Genomic DNA, 24,067 nt, shown 5'->3' with positions numbered 1-24,067 from the left:
ATAGCGGTTTAGTAAAAGTTTCAGTGAATACTGTTTCTCCCAGCACCACAAGTAGTACCTTGTGAGGGGGTAAAGAATATGAGAAATATTTTGGAAATAAAATTAGTTTGGGGAGGTGAAGGAGAGAGAAAAGGAAAAATCCTGGTTGACTTCTAGGAAAGTTTGGCATTTTGCAGGCTATTCATTTAGTGTGGAATTCATGTTGATTGGCATGAAAAGGAGGCCACTGAGGGCAGAGAGACTATATGCATGAAGTCAAAGCTTAGCCTAGGGTGATGATAGGGGAAACTGAGGAAGAGTTGAGAGTGAAAGATGGCTTCTTGAATATAAAGGGTTTTTAAAATATAAAGTATTGAATTACAGCAAAACCCACAAAGTGTAGTGCATGATGATGAGCTAATGATATTGCTGTTGGTGAAAAATGGAAGGAAAATCTTGTTTGGATAAGAAAATGGAATATATTGAACATATCCAGTTAATGCTTAGTATAGATGTCTTAGAGTTATAAGGAATCTAAGGATCATCAGATCTGGTCCCTGTCTTTAGATGGGGAAGATTACTATCTGTATATTTTATAGTAGAACTGAAGCCCAAGGAAACTTAAGATCATACAGCTACTGACTGGCGAAGAGAGACTAGAAATCCAGTTTAGTTACACACAAAGCAAAAGGAGAACCCCTGAAGAAGGAACAGTAACTTCACGAGGAACTGTAGAACAGTGGGGGCAAAGATCTGAGCTCTGGGGATTACATACAATTAAGAGAGGGGAGGAGGTAGGGAGGGAGCAGTTAAAAAGAAAAGGGGGGATCACCTTAGAAGAATTTCGTGGGTGGGGCAATCTTCCAGGCTTTTCAAATACTTATGTTATACTTCACTACCAATGCCTTGCTCCTCGACTTAAATCATTTGGCAGTTTCTGTCTTTTTTCTCACAAGGTTGCTGAGTTATTAAATCAGAAGAGCTTGTGCTGAACTTGTGCTGAAGGCTGATATGTATGGAGGCATTATGAATTATTTCCCAATTACAATTTTTGTCTTTGTGTAGTGTTTGCATGTGAGATTCTTATCTGGTGTCTCGCTGATGTCTTATGTTTTCAGTTTTCTATTTAGTGCCATAAAACCCAAAGAAATGACATTGCCATTAGGTATTGTGGTGCCTAGGCTTCTGGGGGGGGGGAGAGCAAACTTTCTTATAGCAATTTCTCAGGGTACACAAAATATGCATAAACAATATGTCATTGCATTTTTTTGAATAAATTATTTCTTGAAAAGCAATATGTACACGACAGGAAATTTAAATATAATAAATAAGTAATATAAATATTAATACATAAGTAAAATAAAAAAGTAAATCTCCTTAACTCTTTGACCATCTATCCAGTTCCCCTACTTGGAAGCAACTGCTATTTCTAGTCATGTATTTTTTCAGATATATTTTATGCATATATCAGCATATATATGTTATATGATTTCACATTTAGCTTGTGTACATCATGAGCTTATGCAGAATAAGTAATCATAGTTGATCAACATCCATAACCTTTATTTTATGCCAAGATTTTCTCCACTTTCCATTAACCATTAATCAGCCATTCATTTCAGTGCACATATGTTTTGGAAGAAGGGGGCTCACGCTGGAAGTAGTGGGCACTCGGTGCAAGCATGAGAAGACCATCGGAAAATGCATAAATATACCCCTGCCCTAGACACGTGTACTTTGTATATATAAGATTGTGTGCTGTAGTACAACTTGGGGGATATAGGAGGGGGTCTGGCAGATCTTTTGCCTGTGTGGAGCATCTCCCGTGATGGAGTCCCCCACACCAGCTCGGGTGCTGCTGCCTTGCTGCACAGCTGGGCCTCCCTCCAGTTTACAGCCTGTGCCTGCTGTCCTGTGCCAGCTCCTTTAGGAGAGTACTCCTTCCCACGCACTGTTCCTTTTCTCCTGAGCAGGCTTCCTCACAGGAATTCCTGCTGCTGTCCCACAACTCATAGGCCTTGGCAGTTTCCCACCCTGCAAACCATTGCCTCCCACTCCTCACCAGTCTCAGCAGCCTCACTGTTTAATGCTCTTTCCTGTGGATTCCTGGCTTTAGCCTAAAACTCTGTGTGTTATTCTTTAACCGCACCGTGTCTGCACAGCCTCCTTTCTGCCTCCTTTGTCTTTCCTTAAGATATGAAAAATTTTTTCATGTCTTTTTTCACACAACAACCTTCCCTGACAACCTAACTTCTGAGCATATTTTACTCATTACTCTATGGGATTCCTTCATCTCCTTGCAGAACGCGTCCTTGCTGAAAGTGTTTTGGCTTTTTAGTCTGTATGTAAGTTTCGATATGAATCTTTTTTTAAAAGTTTATTAGTGATGTCACTGTTTCCAGCCCCAGCCTTTTCTCTTTTCTTCCACTACCTTTGCCTTGTTCACTGTCAGTCTGGAGTGCCTTTCCTGTCCTATCTGTAACTACCTAAGTCCTTTCCATTCTTTCAGACCCTGCTGAAATTCCATCATCTCATCTAAGACTTTTCCTAGTCACCCCCAGCCGGATTTAATCCCTTCCTTTGGTACTTTACCATTGTCAGATGGACTCCATTAAAGCAGCTCCTAGAGGGTAGGTGGGTCTCTCCCTCTTATCTCCTGTAGCACCTGGTGTATAACAGACACTCAGTAACGGATGGTGAACTGACCAAATCCCTCTGCCTTCATTTCTTTACTGCCAATTTTCTTCTTTACCAGTTTCCTGCCATCTGGCTTCTGCCTTATACTCTACACTGAAATTCTTTTTCCAGATTGCCCTTTGTCAGTCTTCATTCTTTTGACTGTCTTCTCTGTTATGAAACTCTGGCCTCCCTGGCCTTGGGAGGCTGCCTTACACTAGTTCTTCTCTCCACACCCAGTTCTCCGACAGGTCCATCATCTTCCTTCCCTGTCACTCCTCAACACAAGCTGTTCCCCAAGGCTTGGCTGTCCTCCTTGCCTTCCATCTCTACACTCCCCACTGTGCCTTGCAGAGTTTCTAATCTGTGATTGTAGCCCTGCCCTTATGTGAGCTCCAGCTCCACACCTTAGATCATGGAGGGTGGTCATTTTCACTTTGGCCTTCTGACATTGCTTAAGCATGCTCATTCTTTAAATCCCCATTCTTTAAAGCCACTGTGGGTTTCCCCCAGTCCATCCCCCCATCAATTCCCACGTCCTACCATTCTGCTTTCCAGTGCCTCCATTCCTGCCTGACCATTCCCTTCATCAGCCTGTTTCATCTTTACAGCCTCCCAGCCAGTGGAACTCTATCATTATTCTGTCATCCTGGGATGGCACCGTTATAATGTCACTCTCTCATACAGAAAGGCTGGTGGCTTGCCGTTATAGGTAGAACACAGTCTAAGCATGCTGTCTCCTATTGGGAGACTCCATATCCCAACTCCTCCCTTCCCAGCACTGCCTCTCCCCTCCAACCCTTTGCTACAACCTGAGTCCCCTAAACCTGACAGACTTGACTGAGCCTGGACCATGGCCCACAGGGGCCCTCTCAAATATCCTCTCCACCTCTTGCAGTCCTGCCTTTCATTCATTTTAACATCCCATACCCCCTCTTCCATGAAACTCCCCAGATTCCTGCAACTAGAAGGGATCACTCCCTCCTCAGGACATTTATAGCACTTACTGCCTGCACACTTTCCTTGACACTAGGTTGCCTTGTGTTATGTGTAACCTTTATGAGTGTGTCTTTCACTCCTGGTAAGGACAAGCTTCTTGAGGGGGCAAATTTAGTATTCTCCTCCCCCTTTTGTTTCTGTGCCTTCTCTACTGCCCCCTGCACAGCTTGTACACAGTGGCCACAGCTGTGGTGTCCACAGCTGTGGTGTCCACGTGGTGTTCTTTCTGTCTGCCAAACCTGGGGGTTTGCTGGCATGGCCTGTTGTACCCATCGTGGGGTTCCCTCTTTCGGTGGCAGTGCCCAAGTATTCTCCCTTTCAAATAATCAAAGGGATGGAAAACCGACAAAAGGCTTAACTCTACCCCTCTTCCCAACCGCTGCTCTCTCTGCTCCTTATTTTTAGCACTCTGACACTTAAAGGGCAAATCAAGATGGATAATTTTTTTCCTTCGCTTGTCACTAAAATAAATACATTTGCAATTCTTTCAGTTAAGGAGGCCAGACACATTCCTTCCAGTGTGTATCTGGTATTTAGATTTTGCTTTTAAAATGTAGTGGAAAAAAGGGTATCACATAAAGTAATGTAACATGCTTTCTCACCACACACTTAAATTTTGGTCTTAACCTATTTTTTAGAGTGTGTCACAGTCCTCATTGAAATATGTGACAGTTTTGAAACTTGTAAAATGAAGCCGTTCTTGACTTATCTTGGTATTAAAGGCACTCTCCTAAATTTGATCACTGCAGGGAAGAGGTGGGGGCACTGGGGTGTATTTTAATGCTTGGGCAACTCAAATGCAATTTCTCCAAACTCCTCACCACCCAAGTTAATCCTCAGCTGAGAAGGAGTGTAAAAAAATTCATCCCAAAGGGTAATTTCTTTTTCAAAAATTCTATGCATCTAAAAATAGAACTTTAGCATGAATGTGTGTGCCCTACCATAGTTCACAGGATGCTGCTTCCATACTGCTCAATATGATGATTCTGTGATTTCATGCTATGACAATAGTTAGATTTCATTGATAACGCCTATGAAGTATTTCTCCAAATATGGAAGGATTGATTGTCCTCTGAGTGGTTACGTTTGGCATCCCATTGAATTTTCTTGGAAGATCATTGCAATCTTTTGTCAGAAAAACCCGGCATATTGCCAGGACTGATGCCCTGCCCCGTGGCTATACTGGGGACACTTGTATTGACTATTTTCAGTTCTCCCTCTTCTGAACTTGGGACTTCATGCAGGAAGAATGGTTGATAAAGGAAGTAATGCCCCTTCAAGAACTTGGAATTAAAGTTGTCTTTGAAGACAAATGCCCCAGTCTCCTGTGGTTCCCTGGCATAGAGTTTGCAGTCTCCTGTTGCCCTTGTCATTGCCAGTGGGCTGGTTAGTGTGCTCAGCCAGTCCCTCTGTTTCTCCTCTGTCTGAACAAATCTGGCCCATGACTCCTTCCCTGTTTCCTCCAGGACTCCCCTCTAATTCTAGCAGATTCTTCTGCTTCCCAGGATCTTTCCACCCTCCCCACCTTATCCTACATCCTCTTATCTCCCTCCTGCCTTCAAATCTGGGCATTGATCCAGGACTGAAGTATCAAGTTTTCTCCTTGGTCATATCAAGTAATAAAGCAAAAGAGCGGTTATAAAAGGCACTCCTAGTAGGGAGAACGGTGAAGGCTGAAGAATTTTAGCACCAATTGAGCTACCACCAGAGCTCTCCTCCCAAGACTTAGCAACTGGAAACTTGCCTCAACATTCTGTTACTGTTATTGGGTCTGAAACTTTGCTTCTGGCTTCTCATCATTTCCTTGTGGATTCCCTAGTTGACTCAGGATTTACAAACTCGTACTACACACAGCTACTCCCACTTCTCCTTACCAAACCTGTGTTAGTGGGTGTCACGAACACTAACACTGAACTTTTCTCTGAGGGAAAGCAGAGGAGTTTAGGAGGCTCACAGTCATAACGTTATGATGATTCATAACCCAGGGTCAAAGGCGGACTCTCCTCCCCATCTCTGAGTCTGTCTCTGAAGTCTAGATACACTGGACAGATCTCCCTGCTGGCTTGAGAGTTACTTCAGGAGACTCTGGAGGCCAGTCCTCACTTCTTGTTCACTAGTGATGGATATCTTCTTGTCTGGAACACTGCATGTTCAGTTTGGTCACATTCAAAACCAAACCTCTATGTTTGCTTAGCACTGTGTTTACAACGTTATTACCTCTTGATCTCATTATGAGGCCTCGTGTGCACCTCTGTCTCACCCCCGTAGACTAGGGACTAGCTAGAGACAAGGATCACGTCTTATTCAGCAGCTATCACCATGAATGGCATATAATGAATGCTTATTAAATGTCTGTGGAATAATAATATTTGTTGTGAGAGTGATGGGGTGGATGAAAGAATGAATGAACCAACCAACCCTCATATTTTCCATCCTTAGACCAATTTTAGTGAACATTCTAAAGTAGTAACATGGGGGAAGGAAATAACTCACAAAGCCTAGAAGGCAAAATAGGTTTTAATTCATGTCGATATAAGTTCAATATTAGTATGTAGATAACAACATTTAAAGAAAAATCTAAAGTTGATGCTGTGTGTATGTTTATTATTAACATTTTCTAAGTTGCCTAATTAAAGTTACTTTACAACGTTAGGTGAGAGTAGATGCCATGCTTTTCTTTAAAAATTATAATAAAAATAATACCAAGTAATGCTTTTCTTGGCCCTGAAACCTCATTGAGAAATTTAAATAAAAACGATTTGTTGTGTGTGAAGATTACGTGGTCTCATTCATACATTGATATATCCTTTGGAGATTCAAATTTGATGGTTGGCCCTGAACATCTCTTCATTCCACTGCTTATGGATCTTTTGAAAGGACAAGGAGAATACTCTTCCTGTGAATCCAGATTACTTGGTTGTGATCCTGACATCTTTTTCCAAAATCAACAGTAGATTAACATTAAAATATTAGATATTAAGGTATTTTCAGATAGATACTGCCCTTTCAAGCCTTGAGTTTACAGGATAGAAGTCTATATACTGTGTTGTATATCTAGCCAAAACTGACCTTTTCTTTTACAACACCCAGGATGAATCTGTTGGTTAAATGATATGGTGCTTACTATGGGTAATGGTCCGCTATCAGAGTGACTGATTCCTTGAACTAGTGCTGAAGCAGATGTTGTCGAGGTCAACATTCCCTTCTCTTACAACAGTAGAGGCCTCTTAGCATTTTTTGTATTGTGATGATAGACAACATAATAATTAACATTCGTCATGTTTATGGGGAAAAATGTGTTCCACTTTATTTTTTAAGAAATTATATCTCAAAATGTATATGAAAACAAATGGAAACAAAGAAGGCAGGCAACTTTCAGAGATGTTTGGCCTCTAAAATGTAATTGTGGAAATTTGATTACAGCTCAAATAGAAACATCGTTAATAGAATGTTTAGCAGTTATTAAGAATGTCAGAAAAGCTCGAAATTCAGTTTGTCAGATCTTGCATTGTTAGAAAGAGGCTGTTTACATTTTATCCTGAAAACTAATATTAGGATATTATGATCTAAGGTAATATTAAAATGAAAAAATTTTTAATAGATGATAGTACATTTTAGATACTTTTTTCCTTTATATTGCATTTTATGATAGCTTTATTATAAATGAGAAATAAGAATGAATTATTACATAGTTTTAAGTATTTGGAGTGTGCTTATAATTTTAGTTCAGCATTTTAAAAGAAAAGCAGAAATCCTGGCCACTGGATTTAAAAGTCTAATGAAAAGTTTGGTACAGAATAAAAATTAGAGCTTTTGCATTGTGTCACAGGAATTAGACTTAAGATTTGACCCTGTGGCTGTGCTGTGTGGATTCTTTTAATGTGTTAAATGTGGTTTTATGAGACCATCTGACCCCATGAAGGATGTATTCTTGGAACCGTTAAAAAATCAGAATTCTTTTAACACCAGCTACTCATTCTCTGTCCCTCCCTCTGTCCCTCCTCCTTCCCTCTCCTCCCTCTCTCTGGTATTTCATTATAGTATATGTAGAACTCTCTCAGGGTGCTGACTGGTCCAGATACTCATACAGAGAAAGGACCCTTTTTGTTCATACCTATACTCATAAAGCAAGACCTTTAGGAATTGTGGGTGCTAACTGATTGTCGTTACACGATTTATTTAGCCTTCTGAGTGGGCTGTGGTATGAGGAGAACCTTCTCCCTACTTTTCCTTCTCTGAAGTTACCTTATTATCCTTGCCATTTATATTAGCAAAACTAAAAAAATGGGTAAGTAGTTTCCTTGACATGTAGAACTCCAACCCATATCAAAGAAGTTTCTAGGACATGAAAGTAGGAAAGGCAGCAGTGTTACCAACAGAGAGTTCTAAAACAGGTAACTGAGAATAACCGTATCATAGGGTCTTAAGAGGAGAGTTTGAATGCTGCTTAACTCAGCTTCGTTTTTACCAAAAATGTTTTCGTTTCTCTTTGGCCAATTAATTCAGTTACAGAAATGGTCAGTAATAATATGTTCATCATGTTATTTTAACCACTGAAAAATTAGAAACAGCCTAAATGTGTCTCTTTATTCTTTTCTTTTTCCAAAGTTTCTACAATGGACCTGTCAGTTTAATGAGAAAAATACTTAGATATATTTTCTTAGATGCCTTTTAAGTGAATATTAGCATTAAACATTAGGAAAAGAAACTTTTACCGGCTGTAGAACACCTAGCAGTTCTTTTGATTTTGTTCTCTGGTCAAATCTTTAGGACTCCAGTTCTGCTCTGCATATTGTCAACAATGTACTTAGCCTTATGTGCCACTGTTGGGGGATGGGAGTGGTAAGGTGAGGGCAGGCTGCTTGAGGAATGATGGAAGAGGATGAGAACTGAGAGTAAAAGGGTACAGAAAGAAAAGAGAGGGACGCATATGTGGTGGGATCTATTAGAAGTCCCCAATAATTTCATGTGACCACAAAACTGAATTTTTTTCTTAATTGTTTTTGATAAATGTATATTTGAAAGTTTGACTTTATTCTACCAATTCCTTTTTACCAAACATGTTTTTGGGTAACTATCTTTTCACTTTATTGTTCCAAGTTCTCTAAATCTATATTTCATTTTTCTCTTAACATTGTCATTCACCATTTCTTTGTTGAATCTTCCTTACATACAAAGAAATTAAATTGTTTAAATGTCCTTTGGAGCTAAGATTTAATTTTCTGTCTTAGGTATCTTGAAATTCTGCCTTTTGTTATTTTTGCTTAACAGCAGCTTTTTCTATCAGCAGGAATGCAAGCAGTCAATAAAAGTCCATTGCTGACTCTATGATTATATGGAGAGTTTACCATAATGCATATTGGAAATGTCTTTGAAACCCTTTTCCTGAATGGAAGGTGCAATGGCTTGTGTTTTATGGCCTTCTAATGTTAGATGGTAATCTCATTTAGTATTTTCCCAAGGTGAAAACAGTGCATTAGGGCAGCATAATAAGCATTGCAGATCAATACAGAGGCAGAGCTTTACCCTTACCGATTAATCCAAGAAAAAAGTACCAGAGTCTGCTCCAGGAACTGGGGGACAATTATGCTGATTTCCACTCCTCTACTCCCGTTCCACCATCTAATCATCAATACAAGTTGAAATGTGTACAAAAGGAATTTCAGAAGATGACTGAACACACACACACACACACACACACACACACACACACACACACACACACACACACACTAAGAGAGAGAGAGAGAGAGAACAGACTTCCAGACAGGAAATCAGGGCCTTGGAAGTGAGTAGTATTGATTTGTGGTGATAAAAGTATATTTTGACACATTTCAAATCATAAATAACTCATGGACTTTAACTTCCATTACTAATAGCTCAACTCAGGGTAAATGCTTACATACAACTTAAATTACTTCTTTCTAAGGAGTCCATAGTATTAGATGATATTAGATGAACTATCCCATTGTGAATAGTTGTTTTAAAAGAAACAAATATGCCATCTTCTTTATGATGTGCAGTAAGTGGATGCTCACTTTTATAGTCTTTTTTTTTTTTTAAATCTGGTCAGAGTGCTTCTTGTCTTCTCTCCCCACCCCCCTTCCTCCCGCTTTTGAGTCTAGGACACATTGGAGCCACAGTCAGTTGTCAACACTAGGATAGAATATAACCTTGCTTTCCTGTGAACTATTAGAGTCATTAGTCATGTGTTTGCTAGGTTCAGATGAGCTGATGCTTAATCATATTTTATTCAGTATTTATCCAGATGTGGGTCTTGATATAATCAGTCACTGGTATCCATGCCTATACTCTTCCAAGCACAGCTGACTCCTTTTAAATGCTGTTGTTCATGGTAGAGGATTAGGGAAATCTTTGTCTAGAAAAAATTCACAGACATCTGAACTTTGAAATATTAAAAGAATTGAAACTTCCGGGATTGGATTTAAATTTTGTTCTTAGGTATTTGACAAAGTGGTAAGGTAGTGAATGGAAAAGCAAAAGTAGTGTTACGTAAAATCTGTGGGATTATTTTCCCCTGTATGTCTACTTTCTTTAGAGGGTAATAGGAAATAAAAGTCCCTCAGGGACCAGTAACGTGGTTTGCATTTCCATTCTAGCAAAATATGTTAGCCTAGTGTGTTGGATAGAAGTAATAAGGAGACAAATCGTCACCCAGGGGTTTCCTTAGTGTTGAGAAATATTCCTCCTGTGTTCTCTAGGGGTTTTTTAGGACCCATTAAATTTAAAACAATGCTATTTCAATATTACTATGAAAATAACCAATTTAAATTTCAAAAAAAAAAAAAAGAACTTATAAGAAAGGCTGGAAGGTTTTCGTATTAAAACTGATTTGAAAAAATATATGAATTCCTAGATTAAAAGGGATAATATGTATTTTCTCTGTGTGTTTGATTCTTATAATCCAAGTTCCCTTACCATATTAACAAGAGTATTTTATTTTTGTTTGTATAATTCATCTGGTTTATTTTGTTGTTACTTTTCAAGTGAATATTATAAGCTTTTTGGAAACATTTACATTTGGTATAACATATTTACTGAGAACAGTCTAACTAAAATCTGAGATCTGTAAGTATAATTAGCAAAATTTTAACTCGAGGAATTTAAAAATATTTTCTTTCCACCCATTTGTATTCATTCAACAAAGTTATTGCATGGCTTCTTTGGGGGTATTCATGTCTAATAGCTGAAATCAGAGAGCAAATAAGACAGTCCTTCTTGGAATTTGTATTCTAATAAATGTAGGCTAGTAAATTGTACTAGACTATATGAGGGTACTTCAAAAGTTCATGGTAAGATTTGTGTTATCTTTTAATTCTATTTTTTCCACAAACTTTTTGAAGTACCCTCATAGTGTAGTTAGTGTTATGTGCATGGTGCAAGAAGTTAATACAGGATCAGTGGGGTCATTGTAAAGAGAATGATAGGGAGAGGAGGGTAGAGCTAATGAAAGCTGTATGTAGAAGGTTACACATGAGCTAAGTATTGAAAGATGAGTAGGTGTTTTCAAGATATATAGGGGTGGTTGGGAGTTTGGATGCAGAGTATTTCCAAAGTCAAGAGCAGCATGAACAAAGACATGAAAGAGAAGTGTAAGAACCAGAGCTTAGCATGGTCCGTCCAGGCTGCAGCAGGGTGGGGGATGCAGGCTAAAGAGCAGGCAGGAGACTGATCAAGAAGCACCGAGCCTGGCGACCTTGTATGTTACTCAGAAAGCAGTAGGAAGAGATACTGGCTCAGATTTATGTATTAGAAAGAACCTTCTGGAAGACGGGTGGGGACAGGAATAGAGGGCCAGGGCCAAAGCTAATAGACAGACCAGTTTGGAGGTCATTGCTTGAATGAAGGAAGTAAATCACTTGGAATTAAGGTAATGAAAGTGAATGTGGAGGAGGACTAGATTGCAGGAATTTTGAACTTTGTGACCAACTGGCTGCAGGAATGAAAGAGAGAAGTCAGGGCTCCCGGGTTTCTGGTTTGGCTGGCTAGGCTAAAGAGTGCTTGTACCATTTATATGGTTTGGGTTTGGGAGGGAAAGTTATGTTGTCCAGAGTTACTTGCAGTGGTGTCAATTAATGGAACTAATTTGGTAGAATTCATTTACCATATATACATTCATGAGAACAATTTGAATATCTTTCCTTAAAGTTTGAAGAAAATTATTTCTCTTAAGCTTTTTTCTACATTTGCAACATTTATATCTTACTTTAAGTTCTATGTATTCTTTAACCTTGATTTTTATTTTGAATGAAGACCGTTTGTCTCTGTGATCCCCATGTTTGTTTGCAGGCGGTATGAGTCTCATCCAGTCTGTGCTGATCTGCAGGCCAAGATCCTCCAGTGCTACCGCCAGAACACCCACCAGACCCTCAGCTGCTCTGCTCTGGCCAGCCAGTACATGCAGTGTGTCAACCAGGCCAAACAGGTGGGTGTGTGGGCCGGGCTAACAGGACACCAGAAGAACAGAAAGCCCAAGGGCATGGGGCAGTGGTGAGGAACTAATGGGCTAATGTATGTGAAAACAACTGGATAAACTCAGCTAGTCATCCTCATCAAGAATTACTATAATGAGTTGGTTATGTCATAACGTCCAACCAGGACATTGTAGGAAAAGCCCGTATTCTCTTTGTAAATGATTTACAACTCGTAGAAAACAGATTCTGTTAAAATTACACTTTTTTCCACTCACCCTGAACTTCTGTCCTTTAATAGTTGTGTCCTCAAGGTCATTGCCTCATACTTCTGGGCTAATATCCAGAGCCAGCAAAGAGGAAGGATACAAATTAAGCGGCCAGCAGCTTAGGGTTCATAAGCAGCAGGTAGTCATTCAGAAGGCCTTGTTTAAAAGACACAAAAACACACCACAATTTGGTCACCGTTCAGTCCTTCTACCAGTTGGCAGAGTCCACTCAATTGGGTAGAGGCAAGGAAGATCAGAGGTAGGATTTAGGCAGGAATTTCTATTGCTTTTATATACCATAGCCATATTCTCCTCTTGACCCTTTATAGCAGAATAATATGGTGTTCACAGGATGAGAATTTTCTCTAATTTATGTACTTTAGAAAGCTAATGATAAACGCTGAAGCAAATTATCAATTCTGGCAGGTCACATAATTGCCTATCATTTAACTGATTTAACAGTTGGATGTAGGTTGTTCTGAGAGAGAGAAATGGTTGGAAACCTTGATTCTTTCTGCTGACAAACTCTCTAGAGTTGACCTTCAAACCCAACTAAATCTAGTGTTTGAGTTACACAGCATGCCTTTCTGCAGTCTAATTTGCTGTAGTTATAATAATACCACTTAGTATAAATTTCTAACACTCTACAAAGATCTGATGGGGGGTTTGTATTTTCTGGATAGCTGGAAAATAACAGTAACACTAGTGGGAAAATATAATCAAGATTTACTAAAAAGCCTATGTTGTCTTTAAAAACTAAGTGGCTTTTGACTTTCTTCTGTGTCTTGCTTGACACAACACTTGTCTAACTCTTTAGTAGTATGCCAGGGATTCTTTGGTAATGTTGTTAATGTTAAGTTAGTACATTTTATTTGTCAAAAACAGCTTCTGATATGCTCTTAGCAAGCCCCAACCTTCAATATTAATACTGACTGAAGCACTTGGGACTTGCAATTTAGCTCATGGATTTTTCTAACTTTGTAATAACGCCTTGTTGAGGTGGGGCTGGGTAGTCAGTGGAAAAGAATGGCTGTGATGAAGTGTATGTTTCAACACTGGTATCTACCACATGAGCCTATTTCCCCGGTGTGATTTGTACCATTACTAAAGTGGCAGCTGCAGTGGCGTGTGAGTGTTGACTCTGTGCCGCCTGTCTAGGTTGTGTTGAATCATCTGCACACAGTCCCATGAGATCCATTGCATGTAGTTACAGAGTAAAACAAAGTTAACTTGTGACAAAGTCAAGTATTCCATGTAGAGCAATAGAGAGTTAGAATTGGGCAGATCTGAGTTTATATCCAATCCCAGTCTTACTAACTCTGTGACCTTGGGCCTTGATTTTTCTCATCTGTGAATTGGGGTAATGTTATGAGGATTACGTTATATAAAGGGTTACTTTATCTAAAGTCTTCTTTATCCTTTCTTTCCTCAGTTGTATTATTTTATGCTGAACTAACTGAACAGATCAGTTATTAAATTATTGCTAGTGATTCCAGAAGAGATCCTTCTTCCTCCCTCTCATCCCCCAATCTGCAATGTAATTTAATATTATTTGCCGCTAGTATCTTTAGGATGCCTCTTATATTTTCATACCTATTATATTCAATTATTAGGGGATGTATAATACAAGGTAATATTAAAAAGATATAAGTCCCCAAATCTTTTTATCCTAAGATAGGCAACATTGAAATGGGCAAGAACCAAGAAATAGCACCTGATATTTCTACAGTGCTCAGGATTTCAAGGTCATTTCACTTTCATTTTCTTACCTGTTTTTCATGACAACCTGAGATGTAAATAGAGATGGTTTTATTTTACCATTTTACAGTTGAGAGCATTGAAACCCAGGGCAAGTCATGATGGTAAATTTAACAGCTAGATGATGGAATTTGGATGTGTTGTCCCCTCCAAAACTCATGTGGAAATTTGATCTTCAGTGTGGCAGTGTTGGAAACTGATTGAGTCATGGGGGCGGATCTCTCATGAATGTATTAATGCTTTCCCTGGGGGAGGAGGGGTAGTGAGTGAGTTCTCGCTCTGTTAGTTTCCGCGAGAGCTGATTGTTTAAAGGACCCTGGCTCCTCCTCTCTCTCTTGCTTCCTGTCGCCATGTAATCTGCTTGTACCCGCGGGCTGCCTGCCACTTTCTATCATGAGTAGAAGCAGTCTGAGGCCTGTGCCAGATGCAACCATCCCAGAATCGTAGGCCAAATAAACCTCCGTTCTTTATAAATTACCCAGTCTCAGGTAATTCTGTTATAGCAACACCAAACGGACTAAAACACTAGACCAAGATTTACCTTGCCATAATAACAAAAAATTTCAAAATAAATTAGGTGGTGTTTGGTTTTTGAGTGGTATGTGAAGAGACATCCATCCTCCACTAATACAGAAATAAGGCAGCAAGGGAAAGTGAGAGCACTAACGACAAAGTGAGTGGAAGGAACATAAAGATCTAATGAAAGCAGTGACAGAGTCTGGAAGTCACAAACCAGGGGGTGGGGTGACAGAGCCTGTGATCACAGGGCCAACTGGGAATTGCTCCATTTTAAGATCAGGCCAGACTGGCCAGAGGGGGCTTATATCACTATTTCATAAGTATTTACTTCCCCCCTGTGTATTAGTCCATTTCTGTGGCTCATAACAAAATACAGGACTGGGTAATTTATAAGAAAATGAAATTTTTTGCTTACACTTTCAGAGGCTGGGAAATCCAGAGCCCAGGGAACACTTATGATGAGGGCCGTGGTGGCGATGGTGACAGCAGGGTATCACACTGTGAAATGAGAGAGAGAATGAACTTCTCATTCACTCTCTTTTTAAAGCCCTCGAACCACACCCCTGACCACCGTTTTTCATCCATTTACTATGGCACAGTCCCACAGTCTAATCACCTCTTTAAGGCCCTACCTTTCAGTTACCATAATAGATTTCCCACCCTCAACAGTTACAGTGGGAATTAAGTTTTCGGGGGACATTCAACCCAAGGCACGTGACACCATGTTGACCTTTACTCCTTGTGAAGTTTGTCTAACTTCGTGAACCCAAGCCTGCCCCTGTTGGTAGAAGAGTGTACGTGGTTCTCACTGCCTAACTGTAGCAGTTCCTGATGTACAAACTCCCCTTCTTATGATTCCTGTTAAGTCCACAGAATAAGCTGGAAATGCTAAACAGGGCAAATAATAAACATAACAACAGCCCATTAGGTCACATGTCCATTTCCGACATAGTGCAAGGGTTTCCCCCATGGAATAATTCCAATAGCCAAATCCACTGCACTTTAAAAGGACTGATAAGATTGGGCTTTCACTGGTTCCCTGGGGCATCGTTCTAGAGACTAATAGATTTTACTGATAGGAAAATTTCTGGATATTCCTTAGCCTTCCTTTCCTTTCTTCTTATTTACATCAATCTTTCTCCAGCTATTCTTAAACAATTCCTTGTGGGTTGACATGAGACATTTAGACTGTTATTTCCAGTATATTGAGTTATGTGTTCTTCATACAGGTAAAGAGATACTAAATTGCTAAAATTATTATTTCCAAGACTTAAAATCTGCTGGCTAGCTATGTGAGGGCACTTCAAGAAGTTTATGGAAGAATTCGTATTATCTTTCAATTCTATTTTTCCACGAACTTTTTGAAGTACCGTCGTATGAGATAAACAGCTTTTAAAAATGGAGAATATTGATTGAAACACACTTCCAAGTCTTTTATTTCTCATACTTTGCCTCATAACTTTCTTAAGCTCCCCCAATTGGATCACCTCTTCTTACCATTAAATCCTTGTTCCTCATTTTTTAAAGAGTGTTAAAGTCCTGTTAACAAGTCCCAACTTAGTTGTTTTCCTCTGTCCATTGTATATTTGGGGGCTTTCTTTATATGCTCACAGTGCACCATTTATCCCTAAGAAGTTTTTCATAAATAAAGCTAATCCCTAAAACAAAGAAAAAACCCTTGTTCCTATTCAGTTTTGCTATATCTGCCTTACAGGACACCAAGGAAAGCAGGGGAAAATGGGAAGCTAACAGTATTTACCCACTAGTGCCCCCGTTCTATTTTTAAAGTGGGGGAGGGGTGTAAAATGGACTTGCTTCCAGATTTGCATTGCCTCTGCTCCTTGGGAGACCCACACCCTGCCGTTTACCTGCAGAATGGGGCTGCTTTGGGGGTAGCAATTATAAGCATTTCAGCTTTTCCCCAGCCCTGTTGCTATTGAAGGAAAGGTATAGAAGCTGGCTGGGTTCTTATGGAATATTCTGTGTTCAGTGGAGAAGAGTAGGGTTTATGGGAAATGCTGTTGCTACTACCCTAGTCTAGTCATGGTGACCTGAGCTTCCATTTCTTTCACAAAGTGAGGGTTCGAACTTGGTGATCCATGAGGCCTTCCAGCTTTGTTATTCTAGGACTGATCCTACGTTTATGCATGGGAGCCAGAGGCGGTGTGGATAAGTATACACACTCATGTGCACACTCAAATTAAGAGACATGGCCTATTTGGGACAAGCAGCACCCCTACTTTGGAGACCTCCAGTAGTTGTCTTTGCCCTGTAGATTTTGCTGTCAGCCTTAAACTTCCCCTCAGGAAGAACAGCTGCATTTCTGATTGGTCTGCCCGCTGTCTGGCCTCCCTCCCACAGCTGCACGCCCTTTCCATGAAGTTCACACTCCTGACAGCCGTGGGGAAGCCAAGGCGGCAGAATGAATTGGGAGGGGATAGAAATCATTTTTTAGTTTCTCCAAAGTCAGTGAAGTGAAAAACAACTATCTCAGCGCTGCCTGGCAGAATGTAACCTGCCAGCAAATAAACTCCATTAGAAAATGCAGCCAGCCCTAGGCCCCAACTATACTGTGGTGCCTTTCATCCTACAAAGTAGTGGCCATGGGTTGTGAGTGATTCTGGAGACAGAGTAGGAAGCCAGGATCAGAAGAACCAAGGACAGACCAGGACCAAAAGCAAGGGCCAGCCCCAGGAGATGCTCAAAGGACAGAGGTCTTTGGGCTTGAAGTCAGATGATGTGGCAGTCAGGAGTCCATAAGCCATCTCAGAGATTTAAATTAGTGAATAGCCAGACGGCCAGCAGCCAAGCAATCAGTCAGTTCAGCTCAAGGAAGGGCATCTTGGAAGTGAGGCAGCACCCCTGCAACCCTCGTAGGCCCCTGTGCTTCCTGCTGACCTCTTTGAGGAGATGAGAAAGTAACCTGGCTGTAGTGAGGAACGTGGGGTCAAGACTCTGATACATAAGGCTGGATCCTAACATGACATTGCTCCATCCTAAGGTTAGTGCACCCAATTCTCTCATTTCTGAAATATAAACGACACTTCCAAAATATGGTTAGCCTCCAAAATATCAGTGCAGATGGAGGGATTTGCTGTGGCAGAATTTGTGTCAACCTTAAGGACACTGTATTTTATCTCCCCAATAACTTGGATTTGTGTTAGACCAGGGTTCAAATATTTCCCTATTATTTTGCATATGAAGAGGTCATGAAAACATAACAGTAACTATCTCTAGAAATCAGGGTTCTTGAAAGAAAAACCTTGTGCCAGGGCAAGCTGTATTTTATCATTGTTTTCAGATGAGCTTCACATGCGAATGAGTTAGTAGATTTATAGGCTGCTGGAGCTAGAAGGAACTTAGAGATCATGTGTTCCAACCTTATCTCTTCACTTGATCATCTGTAGATGGTGCAGAGCCCTGACTGAATAGCCCATTCTTGATTCCAAACCCAGTATACGTTTGCTTGTAATATCACATCTCAAATGTGGGTGAACATCAGCAGCACCTGGGGAGTTTAGCATGCACACACCCAACTCCATCCCTGGAGCTTCTCTTTTAGAAGGTCTGAGGTGGTACCTGGACATCTGAACTTTCACCAAATTCCCCAGGAGACTGTACACAAAACTTTGAGAACTGTAGCTCTAGAGCCCACCGGCCTAAACTGCATTAAAAGTCTTCAGCCTTTCAGGGGTCCTGCCAAGTCTTTGTTCTCCAACCTTTCCAGAGGTGAGGAGCCATCTATATGTCAGAGCCATCCGGCAGAGGTCTGATCAGATCAACGCTAGGATGTGTCTTTAGCCTCAGGAACAAATTGGAAGATAGCTTGGAAAGAGGGCAGGAGCTGTTGAAAAAGTCCTCTTCTCCCCTCCTTTTGCTCCTATTGAGACTGTAGGTAATCCTGGGTGAGGAGCCATACCTGGTGTTTGTAGGAGGAAGGGCGGGAAAAGGCACTGAGCCGAGGTGATACGGTCCCCTGGCTAACTTGCAGTTGTGACCAGACCTTCCCTCAGCCCTACTGTTCCCTTCCACTGACCCTAATCACAGCCCAGTGCCCACCTTCAGAGACTACAAAGATAAGTCAAGAAGGTTAACTTTCTGGGAAGACCAATGAGAACATTTTTTGTGTGTTTGAAGGCTCTTTATCATCATCACCTAATGACATTTATTAATTGCCCAGCTGGGCTGCTAGTACACAGGATGACACGTGGGTGTCTCATGATAGATTTCCCATCCTTTGGTGCTACGGCCCTTCGAATTTGGAGTCACATCAAAGCAAACTAAATTCCAAACTTTAAATTTGTTATCCCAGCCTCTTCCATCATAGGAATCCTTTTCTAAACCACTTTCTGAGAGTAGTGGTTGCTTTATGACATTTTCTCTTTTTTTAATCTGAGTTTAATAGAAGAAATACTACCATGGTAATAGATTTTCATTTTTCTTAATAGGTGTTTCTTTTCTAGTGCTCATCCTTCAAGAGTTAGAACTGCAGTATGTTTTCTGTCTGTTATTGCAGCAAGTTGTATAAACAGTTAATTACTTGTAACTGAATTTGAATATTATACAGATCGTTTGTCATAGAAGATATGAAACAAGATCAAGCAGAAAAAAGTTAACTTGTGTTTCCACCAAAGCAGGAAGAATAAAGAACAGCGGTTGCTTGGGGGTAATAGACAGATATTGAGAGCAAAATAAGTTAGCTAATCAGATTTGCTGTAGTGAGGAGCAGTACTTGGCGCACAGGCAAAGCTCACTTTGTGCTTCTCGTAAATCGAATTTATACATTACTTTCCCTTCCTGTCTCACAATCTTCTCATTCTGTCTTTTTCCTCATTGCAGCTTCATTCTCATCCACTGCCCACTTTTCCTTTCCCTCCTTAGTAAAGACTCAGCTACTGAGGCTGTGTCTGACCCAGGACACGTTCCCATTCCGGTTTGCCTCATGGTTATGTAAACCTTCTGTTTCTATACCCAGCTTTATTAGGTCTGAAATCTCGGGGAGGTGCTGGGTTAGCTCATCTGTAGACAAGCCCTCTGGTACCTTATATATATATATATTTTTTTTTTTCTCTTTTATTCTTTTAATAATGATTGTTCATCATCCTAAGGTTGCCATAATTTCTCTTAAATATATTGAGACACCCAGTAGCTGGCACACTGCTGTGATAGTCAACCCCTCCAAGAAAGCTGTAATTCAGAAGTCAGTTGTGAGATTACTGTGTAACAAAAATATTTGAGGAAAGTGGTTAAGATCATTTTAATAAGTGGAAATGACACACAATCTCAGGTCTCCGGGGGCACTGTTCTTGTCTGACAGTGTAAGCTGCCAGCTGTTCCTCAGTGGCTGGAATCAGAAAGAGACTTGGGAAAAGAGCACCACTGATGTCTGAACCATCCTTTCCTTTTGGTAATTTACCCAGTTGTTTGTGAAAGGAACTCCTGCAGGCCCACGTATCTGAATGATGAGCAGAGGCAAGGAATTTCTTTATCCACGTTAGGATTCCACGTTAGGATTAAACGTTAGCACTTCCTTAAATGAAGGAAGCAATTTTTTATAACTCTCAGGGAATTTCCTATGTTAATTTATGCAGTGTTAAATTTATGCAGTGTTGAAATTCAGCCCAACAGCAGCTACTTACAGAACCGATGCAGAGATTGTAGGAGAACCTATAAGGTGGAAGCTAAATAACACAGACCCTACCAGGAGGCATAAGGATCCCTCCAGCCAAGGGCCCTTGGATCTGGGTTTGAGCAGGTTTTATTGCACAGCTGTGATGTAATAACAACACAGAGTGTTCTACCAATTTATTCATCTGTTTTAAAATTCACCTTGATGTTGTATTGGTTAATGTCTCTGATAGAACTGAGGTGATTTTGTGCCACCTTTGCCATCCTTTGGTAATAACTGAATGCAGCTTGTCAGAATATTTATAGACTAGCCCTGGAGCTTTCCTGTGGTCCCTGTGTCTTCAAGGAGTCACACATGAATCCTGAAACACTGTGTTTTTGAGGGTTAAAATTTTAATACGTGTAGCTGGGTATTTTATGAATGTGGTTTAGACGGGTTATTGAAACATAATTTCTCTATGCTTTATATTTGCCTCACATGTATTCTAATAGTGTCTTTATGTTAGACTGGCCTGCACATCCTCAAACCAGCCAGGGCCCAGCTTGTCTCTCTTTCTCAAAGAGAGTTTAACAATGTTAGCATTATATGATTTGGCTGAAGAATTACCCATCAGTATTTGATCGGGGGTGCAGGAAGAAGAATAGTAAAAAGAATTTTTAGACTCTCGGAAAACACTTTAATCATTGCTTTAATTATGTTAGCTCCAGATTTTTTTGCAACCTTTGAAAAGAGGTGCATTATCACATGGCTGTCCTTATCTCCCATGAAACCTACGTTGAAGGGAGAGGCACAGCCATGGAATCTTGACCAGGAAGATAACACCTTTTAAAGTTCCCTTCAGTGTTTTGAAGAATGTAATGAATCTATAACTCCCAAAATGGAAAGTGGCATTACTCATAAAGGGATCACTTTCTTCAGAAATTAAATGCCTTTAGATGGGCTCAGTATAGATCTGCTTTGGGCTTCCATTTTGTATTTAATGAAGAATATTGTGGTGAAGTTGTCTATATATCAAGAATTTGTAGAGCTTCCCATACATTTAATTGAGACTTTCACTCAGACAAGTCCCAAGGTGGTGAGGATAGATGAGATTTGATGACAGCATGACATTGCCAGGCAGTGTCTGACTCCTACATGGTAGGTGCTCAATGTTTTATTTTCCTAACAAACACAGAGCTCATATGGATGTTTGAGAGATGCCTCACATTCTGGTGTTAGATCTGCAGGACAACTCTCTGCTGAGCAGTCTTCCAAAGGCTTCCACTTATCCACTTAATCTACTTTGTCTTCCTGTTTTCTCTGGACACGCCTAGTTTTTCCAATTTACTTCCTATTTGACTGAATCATTGTCTTTTCTGAACATTTCTGTGTGTTCTTTAAGCTAGTTGGTCTGCTTTTATATCTGTTTTTTGTGCAGCAGTCTCTGGGAGGGAATATGAGAGATTCAGTTGAGAGAAGCCCTCTTAGAGCCCTTGGGGTTTAACTCCCATGCACTGCCCTCTTCCCTCCCCCACTCCATGCACTTCCTTAGCAATAACTTCCCCCCAATCAGTATGGCCACCAGAAATTTCTGAATGCTCCCAACATTCTGAATGCCACTGGTAGTGAGATGGCACACACAGTCCCACTCCACCCCCGTGATTGAGGCTGTGTCCATCCTTAGGGTTTTCAGCTTGTATGGTGTGTGGAGGGGTCATTTGGAGATTATTCTTGATAAAATGGTGGTGTTCATTAAAGTAGTAGTATTTTCAGACCAGGAAGCATTTGCCTTTTTTATGTGTTTTTGAAGTAGATATTTGAAAAGCAATACAAATCATACTAAATAGTTATGGCCATTTTTTTGCCCTCTCCTCCTGGTGGTAAAACTTATGCTTTCTATTTCTGTTGCAGAGCATGCTTGAGAAAGGAGGTTAAAATCAACTTTTAAAACACACAAAACTCCTTCAACGTTAATTCCAGAGGTGGAACATTTTTTTTCCTAGTAAGAAAATAACTCATTTAAAGAGAAGATCATTATTAAAGAGAAGTACTGGAAAACGGATTCAACGGAATCATTTCAAGTTTTGATCAGCTGCAGTTTGAAAAGTCAAGGCCTAGATCGTTCATCAAAGAACATCGTTCAATATTACTGAACCCCACTTGCAATGATTAAAAGACAGGGGCAGCCCTTTCCACCTTTTTGTACTTTCTGTTCAACTTCTACTGACCATAAAATGTTTCTCTTCTAACCAAGCTCCATCATTTGGTGAACCTCCACTCTAACAAAGTGGGGTGGGGGTTGAGGGGCTGAGTGAATTGAGTGGAGAAAGGAGAGAGGGGGGAAAAAAAAGCATTGATTCTGGGGCAACAGTGCTGGATGGAATTGTCTGGGCTGTGGCATGTTGGTTTTCTTTCTTTTTCTTTTCTACTTTGATTACATAAGAGCTATTTCATTTTAACTTATTATGGTGATCATGCAAGTAAGAAGGCCAAAAGGAGAGAAAAATGTACCTCTCACTGGAATAATGTTTATGATTACAGGTGAAATAAGGCATTTTTATCAATATAAAGGCAACCTTGGCTTATACAGCCTCTATCGTGAATATTGACGTCTTTACTTCACTGTCAACAATAAATATATTTTCTGACACAGACTGGCATTGTCGCTTGGCTTTGCGTACTCCTCTGCTGGGTAGATGTTATGCTTATGGGAACTGAGTTGATCTATATTGTTATTAATTTGTGTTTACACTGTACCTTTCCTCTTAAAAGCTCCAAAGCACTTTACAGAGCCTCAGACACGTAGGTGATACTTATAACATGCCTCTCAGGTAGAATTCAGTAAGATCTTTACAAATTGCTCGAACCTTAGCTTCTTTGGGATGACTTAAGTCATCCTACCTGGGGCAAGAACTAGATTAGATAACCGTGGTTAGACCCTTCTGACCCTACAATACTAAGAAAGTGTTTTTTTAAAAAAAAGGTCAACTCTTAGAATGTTTTTCTTTCTAATTCCATTAAAAGTCCCTGACTATAACTTTCTTTTCCAAGAGGATTGGTACTTCCACCGTGGATATGAGTGAGTCAGAAATATGTGCTCATACAGGCCAAATGGGAAGGTCCTTCTGGGAAATAGGAGAAGATGCCCTCCTATTTCATCTAAGTCATCTAAGTGTCTTTTTTCCTGTAGAATTTTTATCTCATTTTTATTTAGTTAGAGAATTTAGCAAAATGATTAAGAATACAGACTCTGGAATAAGGTGTGTCTATGTTCAAACTCTAATTCTGCTATGTACCAGCAGAGGGACTTAACCAACTCTCCTAACCAGGTCTCCCAACCGTATTAAGCCTCCATTTCTTTGACTGTGAAAAAGAGGCTATAGGGAAAGTAAAGGAAAATGGTCAGGGCCCCTCAGATGTTCAGAATCTTGCCAAGCATTTGATGTAAATAAATAAGCACGTGTGCCCAGGTGTCCCTTGATTATTTTCTAACATAAGTGTGCATGTGCACCCAGGTGTCCTGGGTTGTGGACTTAAGAATGAAGGATGAGTGGCTCTGGTCCACAGTGCCCCCTGCCCCCGGGATGCCCCCAGGGGGCCATGGGGAGGCTGCCACTGCTGCTGTTGCTGCCAGATCTGCTATAAGCTGCCACCGCTGCTGCTGCTGGATCTGTAAGCTGCTGCTCCTGCTGCTGCTAAAGAACCTGAGGACTGAGCTTATGTCGTCTGCCAAAGGCTCCCAGGATCTTCCCCAATTGCCTAGCATGGACCTGCGTGTGAGGGGTCTGGTGACCCAGCCTGGCATGTGAGGGATCTGTGACTCACTC

The 24,067-nt window shown here is 40.5% G+C and overlaps 1 protein-coding gene across 4 annotated transcripts in view; it reads left to right on the top strand.

Annotated features, from left to right (window-relative positions):
* The window catches only part of CHCHD3 (coiled-coil-helix-coiled-coil-helix domain containing 3), a 293,112-nt gene extending 270,218 nt beyond the window's left edge, over positions 1-22,894 (top strand). For all 4 annotated transcript variants that reach the window (XM_008574436.1, XM_008574435.1, XM_008574434.1 and 1 more), the window contains 2 exons: positions 11,965-12,100; positions 22,152-22,894. In XM_008574436.1, coding sequence (XP_008572658.1) covers positions 11,965-12,100; positions 22,152-22,175 — 160 coding nt within the window. In that variant the 3' untranslated portion in view covers positions 22,176-22,894. The remainder of the gene's footprint in view (positions 1-11,964; positions 12,101-22,151) is intronic.
* The last annotated feature ends 1,173 nt before the right edge of the window (positions 22,895-24,067 follow it).

Source organism: Galeopterus variegatus, unplaced genomic scaffold (genome assembly GCF_000696425.1).
Source record: "Galeopterus variegatus unplaced genomic scaffold, G_variegatus-3.0.2 Scaffold1048, whole genome shotgun sequence".
NCBI lineage: Eukaryota > Metazoa > Chordata > Mammalia > Dermoptera > Cynocephalidae > Galeopterus > Galeopterus variegatus.
This window is presented reverse-complemented; position numbering and strand designations above follow the sequence as displayed.